Consider the following 14,584-nt stretch of genomic DNA (forward strand, 5'->3'; position numbering starts at 1 on the left):
TTATGCATCGCAATGCAAACAAGCGATATGAAATGTCTAGTCAAAGTAAATGGGTCAGAATTAGTGCATCGCGAAGACATGCTCGCCTATAAGTTAACACTCACCCCAAGAGTTCCCAGGTAAGAGTGACTGGTCCGATTATGTGGATTTGTACGAACACTCTAGCCTTAGAAAGAAAACTCAGGGTACAGGCATTCACCCTTCCAGTTCGCACGTGTTCACACTATTAACCCAACACTTTGACGGGATTTTTGAAAATCCAAAGGGGTTCAAAACCTTATAACAGAGGGTTCAAAACCTAGTAATCAATCATCCTAGAACAGATGATTAATTTTCAAAGCGGATTCGGAACCGAAGTTCCCGTTGTGGTTATCACCTAAGGATAGGTGATGTGCATGTTTTAAACTCTAAACACAAGATAACTTGTGTTAGGGTCCTAAAGTTATAGTCTAGGTCAAAGCATTACTAATAACCTAATTCCCTATGACCATTGGCTCTGATACCAACTCTTCTGTCACACCCCGGCCGCGTATAACATGCAACCGCGGCGGAAACGCCGGGGAGTGTTGTGGACAGAATTAAATTGTTTCATAACCATGGCATACAAGTTGTATTTTATTTATAAACAAGAGTAGTACATTGTTTCAAAACAAGAAATACCAAGTTCATAACATATTTATACTAGCCTATCTTCATTGTTAGGCTCTAAGGCACAGGTCCGCCCTAGTATTGTGATCAACGTCTTATGGAACATCTCCTGAAAACACATGTGAAAGTAGGTACGTCAGCATAAAAATGCCTGTGAGATACATAGGTTTTGTGAAAATGTGATTCATGACTTGAGTTTAAAGAATTTTTAATAACAGTCAGTCATGAACCTTGTACTTTGTCTTGCTTTGTAAATCATTTGAAAAACGATAACATCAGATGATATATGTAGATAAGTGCAAGGTTAAACGAGTAACCAAGTAAAATGAGTTGAATATGATAAGTTGTTTTGTAAGATGATATCTTATGGAAAGTATGTTACTTGTATAAAATGTTATATGTCTAACTGAAATGATTTAGATAACGCTAAGATATGTAATATTATACAAACATTTATATATAGGAAGTACCAGCGGCGTATCCACCATGTTTGCATCATATTATATACTCCACGTTACCCGAACCATTTACCCAAACCAATCCACCATGTAAATTGTTCATGTATAAACCAAATGTCAAGTGTTATTGTGTAAACCATGTCAAATGTTTATGTCAATGTCAACGTGTTTATGTCCAATGTAAATCATGTAATGTGTAATCCCAAAATGTATCATGTATGGTAAGCGAAATGTATCAACTTAAACCATATGCACAAAACAAGTCGTTGAAGTAAAACGTGGTTTAAATCAACGTTATGTTCTGCGGGAAATGCATGCTCTATTGATATTAACATTTATGCGGTATTGTAAACTATGCATACATCCAAGCCTTGAGACTGCGACGATAAACCCTTAAACAAATTAAAGGTTTATCTAAGTTATGTATATCGAATTCGGTCATTCCTTCCAGTCCTATCAAACCCAGGACTTCAGGAATGGGAGTTGTCAATTCCTATGGTACCACTACCTACTAACGAACGGCGTAGCTAATGTTAATGAATGTATTGTCCCATGTTAAACAATCCAAATGTCATAACAAAATGAATGCATGTGATGTAAACAATTGTACTAAGTATGCTAAGTAAGCATACGAAGCAGAAATGTTTATGTAAATCGATGTGTCCATATGCTGAGTAAACATATGCAACAGAAATGTTCATGTAAATCAATGTACTAAGTATGCACACAATGGGCATACATAGCATAAAATGTAATGAAATCATGTACTATAATGTACTAATGAGCATAGCAGATATACGATGTGAAAACATGGAAAGCATGAATGTAACAGATAGGCACATGTGTTTCACCCCAAAACAGTTTAGAAAACAGTAAAAGATGGGGTTCTATGTACTCACCTGAGATTGCTTTGAGTTCCTTGTATAATAACCAAATAGTGCTAAGGATCACGGAATATCAACGGCACCTAATAGGTAGCTTATGTTAATATACCGGACCGAATCGGAAGGATCGGACAGTACGCGGGTTCGAAAACCAAACGAGTATGGAGACTCGTGTAATATGGTTTAACAACGCCTACATACTAAAATGAAACTTAACCTAAGTGCTTACGGTCCATCACGACCCGTTTAGGTAGCTTACGCTACCCTAACGCGTCATTCGCGTAGAACGCGTTCGGAACGCCTAACATTGCGACCACAAGGTATAACCTCGGAAGGTTATAGCTATGGTCACCTAATATGTTTGGTCGGATCCTAAAGATCGACCAAATGGGTCGGGTTCGAAAGTATGAGCGATGGTTTAGATCGCTTACCTTACGACCCTATATAAGCACTATACTAAACGTGACGAGCTAAGCATGTTAGAACATGCTTAACTAAGTTTAGAAACAGGTTTGACATCAAAACAAACGGCTTTGATGCCCACGAGTAGTTTGGTTACAAAATATGCAAGAATGCACATTTTGGCCGAAACTACGACTCGTCACTGAGCCTAGATAATGTGGTGATCAGTAGGTATGGTCACTATGGACCATAACCATCGTGATCACGCTCACGTTATGAAGTTCCATGAACTTCGCATCGACCATAAGCTGGTTAATGCAGAAAGTCAACAAAACGTTGACTTTCGGACTCGAAAAGCGATAAAAGAGCGAAAGAAGACTTACGGAGGGTCCTCGAGTGCTAATCTAGATCAAATAGCTCAGGTATGAAACAATGGTTTCAACTTAGAGCTTCAAGATCAGATTGTTGTGATTTTTACACAAAAGGGGGGGGGGTATTTATAGGAAAAGTGGAACCGTTAGGATCGTTTTATCGAATATCGTGCCTTGATCTCGTGCGTACATGTGTCCAGTGGTTAAATTCACTGAACTTGGCCCTTGGCCCTTCATTGGGTGAAAAGGCATCGCCTCTTGATCGAACGAAAGGCCAGATTTTGCATTAAATGCAAAATCTTTCTGTCAGACATCCTCACGCGGCCCGCGTGAAAGTGTGTGCAGGTCTTACGCGGGTCGCCTGGCCCCGTCTGATCTGCACCACTTGCAGAATTTACGTATTTGGCCCCTGTTGCGTTTTTAAGCTATTTCCAGCCCTTTTAAGACCTGTAAAGCCATCTTTAAGGCCCTAAAATGATGCCTAAACATAGTGGACATGAAACATGCCCAAAAATGTTCCGGATGTTGGCTCGTTTGGCCATACGATTGCGATGTTCGCTTAATTACGACGGAATGCGCATAAGCGCGAAAGACGATCCAAATGACGCGACGAATGGATTTTTCTTATGCCAAACACTAAGGCATAATATAAGGATGCTTACATAAATTTTTGGATGTCCGGATGTATTCAGAACGTAAGTTATGCGCAAAAGTGCAAACTTGTGCACTTTTTGACACTTTTAGTCCCTGAATGACCCAAAAGTTTATTTTAGCATACCAAACCCCTCAAAGCCTATTTCTAAGCTATGTAAAGGATATTTATGGTATGTTTAACTTATGGACATGTTCCGGAATGTTCGTTACAGTTCAAATTGGCATACTTTCGCAGTTTGTCAAGTTTAGTCCCTGTGAGCGAATTAACTTGTTTTTGCTATACCAAAGCCTTCAAAACTTATTTCTAAGTTATGTAAAGGTTATTTAAGGTATGTTGAGTATATGTTGATGTTCCGGAGTATTTGTCGCATTAAACTGAGTACGTTTACGCACCAGTTTGCGTATAATGCTCCAGAAAGCGATGTAGAGTTTGAAATTGAACGAAAGTCAAAACATGAAAAATGTAAAACAAAATCAAACAATCATTGGGATAAAATAACATTGTTTTATTGATAATTGAACTGTTCATAATGATTACAAGCACAAATGTTACAATGTTGATAACGGCGGTATGAATTGTAATTTGTTTTTTTTTTACCGTTGGTAAACGGTCATTTTCTTAAAAAAAATGAATTTTTTTTTCAAACTTTCCTTTAAATAAATACCTCCTCTCCTATTTTTTACCACACATACTCAAACACTCTTTATCTCTTCCACTTTTTTTAGAAATCCTTATATTTTATACAATGCATCCATTCAACCGTGGCTTCATTCCTCCCCGATCAAGTGCGGACCCAAACCAAAGTGGTAATCCTACTCGCCCCGTGTTGCCGGTTCCCACTCGACCCAACCCTTTCGGCTCTGGTTTTCTCGATTACAATCAACAAAGTCTCGGGTTCATGAATCTTTTGAACCAACCGCTATCATGGGACCCGAATCTCTACGGGTGGAACCCGAATCAAAACACCGATGGAATGGGGTCGTCTCAAGCGTTTGGGTCGGCTCAAGCTTTCGGCTCCCCACTACACGAACCCGATGTTGTTCCGGAAACACAACCCGAAGTAGCGGAGACGCAAAAAGGAAAAGGAAAAGGAAAAGGAAAACGGCCACATAAAAAGAAAGTGGAAACCACCACCCGAGCGAAAAAAATGTGATAACGTGGGAGCCCGATGAGGAGTATGCGTTAACCCGCGCTTTCATCGATGTGTCGGAGGACCCGGTTATATGTATATTTATTTTTCTGTTTTTTCTTTTTTTTTCTCTGTTTTTTTTTGCATTTTCTTTATTTATTTTCTGTTATTATTTTATTTTCAGTTTTTATTTATTTTCAGTTTTTTAATTTATTTTCTGTTTTTATTTTTTTAAATTTTAGACTAACATTATATTTTATTTTTTTTAGCAAACAATCAAAGTAAAACCATTTTTTGGAACCGAATACGAGAACTTTTTTTCGATCTCATAGGTAAAGGAGACGAATACCGCCCACCGGACTCTATATCGGGGAAGTGGACCGATATAAACAAGAAATGCACAAACTTTCAAACCGTGTACCAACGCTTGTTTTCCGGATGGAAAAGTGGAGGTAACGATGAAGACATTACGCAAGCGGCATTGGTCGAGTATACGGAGGCTAATGGCCATTTCCTGTACATGAGTTGTTGGCAAATCCTTCGCCATAGCCCCAAATGGGCCACCGTATCTACTACGAGTGGTCGTTCGGGAAATAAACGACCATCAAAGAGGTCCAAAACAAACGAGTCGGGTGAACCCGAAACGCCAACCTCCGACGCTCGAAACACCGACTTGAACGAGGATATTCCGAATGACGAGCCGGTGGAGGAGCTACCAAGACCGCCCGGAAGAAGTAGGCGGGCGAAAAAGCCCGAGTCGTCATCTATGGGAACGGATATGAGTAACGCATTTTCGGAGATAAACAAGCGACTTCAAGACATACACGAACTCGGTACTAAACGTATGGAGGAGAACCGCGAAGTTACGGAGATTATGCGGTATAGACAATGGGCTCACGACTTTGAGTTCTACTCGAAACCGCACGACCACCTTACCAGAAAAGCTTTGAAGATGGCGTTGGCCCAAAAGGAAAGGATCGAAAAAAATATAATCCTTGAAGTGGAACCGTTTTTTGTTTTTTTTTTTTTTTTTGTTACTGTTATGTTTTTTTTTATTTTAGTGTAATGTTTTTTTTTTAATTTAATGAAATGAATTTTAATTTTATAAAGTTACAAAATAATTATAAAAAATTAGAAATTAATAATTGACTAATGATTAGGCGGGGGCTTTATGACTACGGGCTTAAATCCATAACGCCCCATAACGCCCACCCGCACACGTGGCGCGCCACGTGTCGCATAATGCCCACAAAGGGGCGTTATGACTACGCATGGCCTTAATATCCGTATCATGTTTGTTCAAGAAAACTGTACAACCTGTTCAATCATCCGCATCCTGCTACTTTGTCGCCTTTTTTTACAAAATAAAGACCTTTTCTTATACGTCGGAACTTCGTAGAAAAAGTGTTGGCATTTTCGTTGGTAGAAAATGCGTAGAAAATTTTGGTAGAAATAGTAGCAGTTTTCTAGTAGTGAAACAACAATTTCTTGAAGTCTACTCAAACACTAGCATAAAATCTTTGCAACGGCATTCAACAGATCCACCATAAATATTAAAAAAAGGCTCACAAACTGTATACAACTTGAAGGAAAATATCTGTATTGTTTAATTAGCTTGATACAACTTGAAGGAAAATATCTTTAAGTATTGGGTAATAAGCTTGATTTGGTTACAAATTTGTCAACGGTTAGTGATTTCTCAGAAATATGTTTTTTTAGTTGCAAGTTGGGTTATGTAATTTTATATGCAGTTTTGTTTGACTTGTTTTGGCATTTGGTCCTACTCTTGCATATCGGAAAGGGTGTTAATTATATTCATAAAATAATGCTTTGCTAATAATAGCCAAACAAAAGCGTAAATTAATTAATTAACTCTATAACATTTTCAAAGTTGGGTGAACAGTTGACCCGAATTACAATTTTGCCCTTCTTTCTTCTTTCAATTACAACTCACCTACTTCAAACCACGACACCCCTGTCGTCGCCTGGATAAAAGAGAAAGACTTGACAAGAAAGAGTGAAAAAGGAGGGGCCGGCGTTGGTTGTTCCGCGGTGGCGCGATGAAGGCAACACCATTGTACATCCGACCGGGGGTGACGACGTTCGACGTTCGCTGACGCTGGTCGGCAACTTGCAACTAAAACAACACAAGGTACAAGGTGCAACATCTATGAACAACCAACACAAGAGGCCACCACTACGCCACCGTAATGGTTTCGACAGTTAGCTCGCTAGAAAAAATCCTAACCAGCCACCGTTGGTACTTCTCCTAACCTCCGTTTTTGCCGACCACCTCCTAACCTCCGACAATTGCCAACCGCGCCGACTAGGGTATCTGAACTGTCACACCCTGACTTTTGCGGAAGCGTGATTATGGTGTGACTTTCTTAATATCATTGCATTCAATCATAACAACAACAATATGATAAAAACCATAGATGGTCATCCATTAGAGAAGTTTAAAAACATCACAAACATCATCATTTCAAACCTAGAAATTCAAATTTGAGTACAAACCATGCAACTTGTTTAAGAGTTCACAAAGACTCGACAAAAGACATTAAATAAACCAGGAGTTGGAAGACGTGTCTCGTCCAGGAATAAGACACACTGACCAAAACCTAAGATCATGGATGACATCTTTTATTCTTAAACCAACTTGAAACATCCAACGCCCGCCAGATCCACTTTTAATTCCCTGAAATACATGTATTTTGAAAACATAAACAAAAGTTGAGCGAGTTCATGTGTTTATTTGTGTGTATGAATAAAACCTTGTAAATATCGTATGTATGTAGGTTTGTAAATCCCGGTATGAAAGCAAAACAAGGAAACAAACCGATTAATGGTTTGCAAAGCCATTAACATGCGTGCAACGGCGTAGGAAGGCTCAAACCTAGCATATTTGTACCGGGCCTCCGGCTGTAAGACATAGTCACCTCATGGGCCCAACCCCGGTCCACATGGGTGTGGGCTCGCTACACCCAAATAAATCTATCACTTATGCCCCTCAGTCCTAACACGAGGATTAATGGTCTTAAGAGTGCGCCTACCCATTCACATGATCTATTGTACTTCCCAAAGCTAACCATACCAATTGAAATTGTTTGTAATCATTTTGTAACATGTACTTCACCCCCGAAGTTATAAAAACAAAACAGTTTAAAGAAAAGGGGGACATGAACTCACAGTCTTGCGTCTTCAATCACCGTAACTCAAGCTTCCTCGGGTAAACACGACTACCTACAACGTACTATGATCTATTAGACGAGCGGGTCGTGCCTTGACTTAGTATTATTGTCTTTGAGTTACGATTCTTTTGTGTCTTCAATACTATTCCAGTTATATAATTATTTGTTAAAATAATTAATATTTTAACTTAAATTATATTTACTAAATTTTGGAATAATTGTTAAACAATTATTTTAGTTTAATAATTCCCAAGTATTTATACTTGTATATCCTTCCCAAGGATGGGTGTATTTGTATTCACATTATTTTTTTTTTTGAACGGCCAACAAAAATTTTATTCATCAAACTAGCAAGATGCTAGACACCAAATTTACATGTCACCACAAAAACAAAACTACAATACCGACTACATTACATAACCAAATTAAAACTTCGCCATTCGTTCCACGACCATTGAGCCTGACCCGATCGATTCTTGATCCAATGATATGCCATAGACTTTGATTCTTCAACAACCTTGGTAATATTGGGGGAAATTTGACCGAATAAGACATCGTTTCGCATCCTCCATAGGCACCAAATTACAACCTGGACAATGGCATTAATGATCATTTGCTTCTTCTTACTGCCATTAACAGTAATGTAGGAGTCAATGATATCCTTCAAGCTAAAAGCTAATATGGGTGGAATCCTGCACCATTGTGCCATGATCAGCCAAACTGACTGAGAAAATTGACACGATACGAATATGTGTTCACTGGTCTCCTCATAATCACCACAGAATAAACACCGGGAATCCGCAATATAGATATTCCTAGCGACCAAAGCAGCCCGAGTAGGTAGCCGTTCCGACAAGGCTCGCCATGCTACAATCCCCACCTTTTTTGGCACGAGTTTATTCCATAAAAATAGATATTCCGGTACCGATCTCGAAACCGACGCAGATATGCATTTGATACTAGCTACCGAATAATCTCCCGAACTGTCATGACACCAAGCCCATAAATCTGGGCCGCCACAGACATTGAAGTCACAAAGAAAGAGCAATAGTTCTGTTAACTCCTCTTGCTCGCCTTCGGACATAGCATGTCGAGACCAGTTCCATGAAAGATTCACCGAGTTGTCGCCCCATATTACACGATCAGCCACATAACAAGTTTTATCCTTCTCAAGAGCAAATAAAAGGGGGAAAGACATGTACAGTGGTTGGTTGCCGATCCAAAGATCAAGCCAAAAATTCACCTTCAAACCAACACCCAGTTTACATCGGATAGAGCCAGAAAGATCAATACCCATCTGTATTAAATTACCGTAAATTCCAACGATTTGCTTCCACGGACCCGCTAGTGAGAGTTTCGCCGGAACCGGAGCCCAAGATCTATTATTGTGGTGGATTGCCCATACAACTCTTCTCCATAATCCATCTTTTTCCGTCTTGAATCTCCACCACCACTTCGACAACATAGCTAGATTTGAATCACGAAGGGAACCAAATCCTAGTCCGCCATACTCAACCAGAGCTATTACCTTTTCCCAAGCCATCCAGCTCATGTGAGAGACAACATCCGACCCACCCCAAAAGAAGACCCTCCTCAACCTTTCTAGAATCTCCAAGACTTTTGCCGGAGCTTTATATAAGGAGAAAAAATAAGTTGGCAAAGAGTTCAGGACCGACTTTATCAAGGTAATTCTACCTCCAAAAGAAAGATGTTTTTCTTTCCAAATCGACAACCGATTTTTAAAGACATCTATAACTGGCTTCCAATTCCGAATAAGATTCATGTTGGCACCTACCACCAAACCCAGATGCTTAAATGGAAAAGAACCCTTATTACATACCAGGATGTTCGCCATTTGTTGTGCCTCTACATCATCCACTCCGACCCCATACACAGAACATTTAGAAAGATTTACTTTCAGACCAGAAACCAAATAAAAGCATCTCAGGATTCTACGCAAATTGAGTGCATTCTCACCGGACCACTCCCTAAGAAAGACAACGTCATCGGCATAAATTAGGTGGGATAGAACCGGGCCGTTCATAGTACATCGTAAACCTTTAAAGATTCCTTCCGACACCGCCTTTTTCATAATGCCAGAAAGCGCCTCCATAGCAATAACGAACAAAAAAGGAGACAGTGGGTCGCCTTGACGCAACCCCCGAGTGCACTCAAACTCCATAGTAGGAGAGCCATTCACTAGAACCGATGCCCGTGATGATACAAGGGTCGCCATAATCCATCTTCTCCAACGCTCCGGAAAATTCATTTGAGCCAAGACAGAATCCAGATACTTCCAATTGAGCGAGTCATAAGCTTTATTGATGTCAACCTTAAAAATCATACCAGATTTTTTTGCCTTTTTCATCCACGCTATAACTTCATTCAGGATCAAAGGGCTGTCAGAAATATTTCTCCCAGACAAGAAAGCGGACTGCTCTTCCGACACTAATTTTTTAATCACTAACTTGAGCCGGTTTACCAAAACCTTTGAAATAGCCTTGTTGACAACCCCGATGAGACTAATGGGGCGGAAATTAGATGGAGACGTAGGATCCTTAATTTTTGGGATTAGGGCAATAAAGGAAGACGAGCAGCAGCGATTTATGTTCCCACTAACGTAAAACTCTTGAAAAACTTTAAAAAATCACCTTGAAACATATCCCAGTGCTTTTTGATAAATTTGAAATTAAATCCATCCGGGCCCGGAGCCCTATCCCCAACACAGCTCCATATAGCTTCCTTAATTTCCATAAGCGAAAACGGCTCAACCAGAATATTAGCTTCCGCATCAGACAGGGAAACCAAATTCTGACATATGACGGCAGGTCTAGCATTCATCGGCTCTACGAACTGATTAGCAAAAAAATCAAAAAATGATTCTTTAACTAACACAGGATTTGAACACCAAACACCATTGACGATCAGACCGTTAATACGGTTATTACTAATGTTGGCATTGATGACATTATGATAAAAGGCCGAGTTTTCATCTCCTTCAAGGGCCCATCTAGATCGGGATTTTTGCTTAGCGTCCATCTGCTTTCTACGATCCACCTCCATAATAAAACTAATACATTCCGCCCTTTCATTTAGTTCCCCATCTCCCAAAGGCCGTAACTCCGCCTCCCTTTCCAAACTTTGGATGCGATTTTTTTTAACCGAATATTCTCCATCGGACCTGACTTTTTCAGCCTTTAGCCAAGCTTTTATATTATTTTTTAACCATCTCAACTTAACCAAGAGGGCCATATCAGCTGGACCGTTGAAGAAAAAATTTTGACACAGATGTTTCACCAAATCCGAAAACCCAGGTAACTCCAACCAAGAGTTAAAGAATCGAAACGGGATATGCCCATAATCTGAAGGAATGGTGGATAATAATATCGGCCTATGATCAGAAGCATCTCGATTAAGTGCTAGAACCGAGGCCGTAGGCCACCTCTCCATAAAACCCATACAGACAAGAACTCTGTCCAGCTTGCTTAGTTTGTCACCATGGTCCGAAATATAGGTAAAACTACCACCCCCCATATGATATTCATATAGCTAGAATAAACTGATTAAAATACTCCGCATTTGAAGCAACGAATTCGGAATTTAGCCTCTCCGACTCATCTCTAACCTCGTTAAAGTCCCCCATAAAGACCCACAGCCCTTGAATAGAATTTTTTATCACCACCAATTTTTCCCAGATCAATCTTCTCACAAAGGCATCATTGGAGGCATATACGTTAACCAAATTAATCCGAACACCGGCCTGATGCAGAACACCAAACAGGACAAGGAAAAAACGGTCTTTTATTGCACTCTCGCAAGAAAATAATGCCGGAATCCAAAGGCAGGCCAGACCCCCCGACCTACCTTCCGCATCAACAACCTCCAAGTTGTAAGCCGAACGACCCCAAAAACCATTAAACATAAAATTACCATCTGCCCTAATCTTCGTTTCTTGTATCGACAGAAAATGCACCCCATACGTAGTTTTTATACCTCTAACCCAGTCAACTTTTCGGGAATCCCGAATCCCCCTAAGATTAACAGATAAGAAATTCATTGGATACCTGCTGAATCACCTTCGCCAAGAATGAGGGTTCTGGTAACCTCTTCGAACCCCTGTAAGTTAATTCCAACCACAGATCCAACAGACACTGTAGCAACAACTTCTTCCCTGACAGAATCAACATCCTGGACGTCCGCAATCGGAGACGGGTCTTCACAGACTTCCGGGATGACCTGGACAGAAGGTCCGGATCCCGGCGGAATTTCGGGGGCCACAAACACCGAATCTCCTAGGCCGTCATCACCAAGACTCTCAACACTAAGAGAGTCAGACATCGCTGAAGGTCTATTGAGGTCAAAGCGGTGGTCTTCATTAGGGGGGTCCTGGAAAAAACCCCGATTAGGGGGGCCTTGCATGGAACCTGTTGAGGGTGGGCTTCGGTAGGCCCTACTTCTTTTACCAAGCCCAGCCATAGGAGTAGGCCCAATCTGATTACTTAGATCCACAAAATTACAATCTCTCTCCTCCTGTATGTTGGGACCACCATTAACTATTCCAGCCTCCATAACATTATACCCCTCATTATTATATTTAGATTCCTTGGATTAGACCCATCCCCATGCACTCCCCCATGCTCCTCGTGTAGAAACTGTTCATTATCCAACTTTTCGAAACTCGGAGAGTTTTCATGGCCCGAGATCTTTTGGGGTTCCACGTGGTTTTCATCTTGACCTACAGGTGACGGTCTGTCTACCTTCTCCGGCGAAGGAACATTTGCTTCCGGTGATCGAAATTCTCCGTCCTCAACCTCATCCACCATATTCTGATCCTCCTCTTTTCTAGCAGCCGATTGGCCGACTTCATCCCCCATCGGATCGTTGTCTAGATTACCCACTGTGGCATCATCATCCCCATCCGGCCTCCAAGCATCCACGTCTTCTACTACCCAGACAACGAACCTCCTTTGCTCCCATGTAATAACAATTGATTCCTCAATTCTTTTTCCCAGAGGAACAAGGACTAATACCGAACATTCCGAATTATCAGAATCAGTCCAGGAGAAAGATGATCCCTGCACGACTTTACCGAAAAGGCCACCGATATCATCGTATACTGCATTATCCCTTAAATGGACCGGGACCCCAGAAATACGGAGATATACAATTCTATCCAACGGGAGGTCTTCACCCTTCCAGACATGAAATCTGCTAAAAACTTTAGATAGGCTCACCGAATGACTTATCATGACATCTTTAACCAATTCAGGAGACCCAAGGGTAAGCAGTACACTAAGGCCACCAATGTAAGACAAGCCGAAATTACACAGACCCTCCTTCTTGAGAGCACTATTCAAGTTGTTAAGAACCTCTACATCATGAGCCACACCGTGTATAGACCGACTGATACAATGTAATGGATACTTAGCTCCTTTGATAGGTATAGATAGCGTTTTAGCTCCAGAGAAAGAACCGGAATTACTTTCTAGACCTCCACTTTGAAATAAACTCGCAAATGATTTCCCGTCCTGCACCGTTGCCCCCCGGAAATCATAACCATTATTATTCGGAGGAGCAGTATTAGAAGGTACCTTTTGTCTCCAGACTTTGTCCCCAACAACCTTTGAAGTATAAATAAATTTCTTATGATTTTTGTCGTATTTAGCCAAAGAAACCGATACCTTGGCCTCGAGAATAATCACCGTGTTCATGACTTCCAACGCAGAGTCAACATTCTCAATACCCACGAAACGAACGAAACCAAAGTAGTTACCTCTTTTGTCTTTCTTACGAGCCACATATACGTCTGAAACGAACCCGAAAGGTTGAAAAGCCTTCTTCAGTATTGTTCTGGACGCACGATCCGACAAATTTTGCACAATAAATGTCAGCTCCACGCCATTTCCACGAACTTTCTTCTGTTTATTGTAATTCACATCCGTCCAAGGACCATCACCACCATCATCCTCAACTTCCCTACCCGAAACAAACTCCATAGGAAATCGAGGCGACCCTCAACCTCGCAAGGAATCCATGTATTCTTTCAAGTTCATGATCTTTGTGTGGATGATCCATCATCCTATAATATTTTTACTTTCTCATCTTGCTAGATTATGTTTTTAATCATGATCTAGCAAGATCATATGATGATCTATATCATATACATGAACAAACAACATACAACAAGCAAATCATCACATAAACAACTTAGTTTCATCATTAAACATGCTTATGTTCATGTTTACTTCTTATGTATCTTATTGTTCTTCAAGATTATGGTTATGTTTCTCCTTTTAACCACTTAAAATAGAAGTAAACTAGAAAGATTAAGATTCTTACCACTAGCACAAGGCTAGGGATGATCAAGTGAAGAAATGAGATGGATAAAAGCAAACAAGAGAGGTTCTTGAACTTCCACAAGCTCCTAGCTTCTTTGTATGATCTCTTGCACCTTTGTATAAGCTTGGAATGGTTGAGAATGGATAAATAATGGTGGTGATGGTGGTGCTTGGGGTCGGCCGAGAGCAAGACAAGAGGGATAAAGAGTTGTGTGTTTTTCTAGTGTGTGTGAAATGATCTCATGGTCTTGCATATTCTCTTATAAACCAAGTTCAACATTCTAACTCTTGTGTAATGTGTCATTAGAGAGGGAACAATATCCATTTTAATATTGAAATAAAATCTTGAGGTATGGGGTGAGGCATGGGCGGATTACTAGGTGGGGAGGGGGTATGTAGAGTAGGTTTAATCATATAGTTAGTTTAGGGTAAAAATTCAAGTATATAGTTAGTTACTTAGTTACTTGATATTTTATAGGGTGTTATGATGTTCGGGGACCATAACTAG

At 40.4% G+C, this 14,584-nt stretch overlaps 3 protein-coding genes across 3 annotated transcripts; 1 reads left to right on the top strand and 2 right to left on the bottom strand.

The window, feature by feature from the left end:
- Positions 1 to 4,586: 4,586 nt before the first annotated feature.
- On the top strand, positions 4,587 to 6,308 carry LOC110876570. The gene is made up of 3 exons (XM_022124737.1): positions 4,587 to 4,593; positions 4,817 to 5,426; positions 6,299 to 6,308. Exons 1-3 carry the CDS (start codon positions 4,587 to 4,589, stop codon positions 6,306 to 6,308), a joined length of 627 nt encoding a protein of 208 aa, XP_021980429.1.
- Positions 6,309 to 10,342: 4,034 nt separating this feature from the next.
- Positions 10,343 to 11,272, bottom strand: LOC110876569. The gene has a single exon (XM_022124736.1). It carries the CDS (start codon positions 11,270 to 11,272, stop codon positions 10,343 to 10,345), a length of 930 nt encoding a protein of 309 aa, XP_021980428.1.
- A 1,019-nt stretch (positions 11,273 to 12,291) lies between these two features.
- On the bottom strand, positions 12,292 to 13,734 carry LOC110876568. The gene has a single exon (XM_022124735.1). The coding sequence runs from the start codon at positions 13,732 to 13,734 to the stop codon at positions 12,292 to 12,294; it is 1,443 nt and encodes a 480-aa protein (XP_021980427.1).
- Between the last annotated feature and the right edge of the window lie 850 nt (positions 13,735 to 14,584).

The sequence above is a fragment of the Helianthus annuus genome, chromosome 6 (genome assembly GCF_002127325.2).
Source record: "Helianthus annuus cultivar XRQ/B chromosome 6, HanXRQr2.0-SUNRISE, whole genome shotgun sequence".
Lineage (NCBI taxonomy): Eukaryota > Viridiplantae > Streptophyta > Magnoliopsida > Asterales > Asteraceae > Helianthus > Helianthus annuus.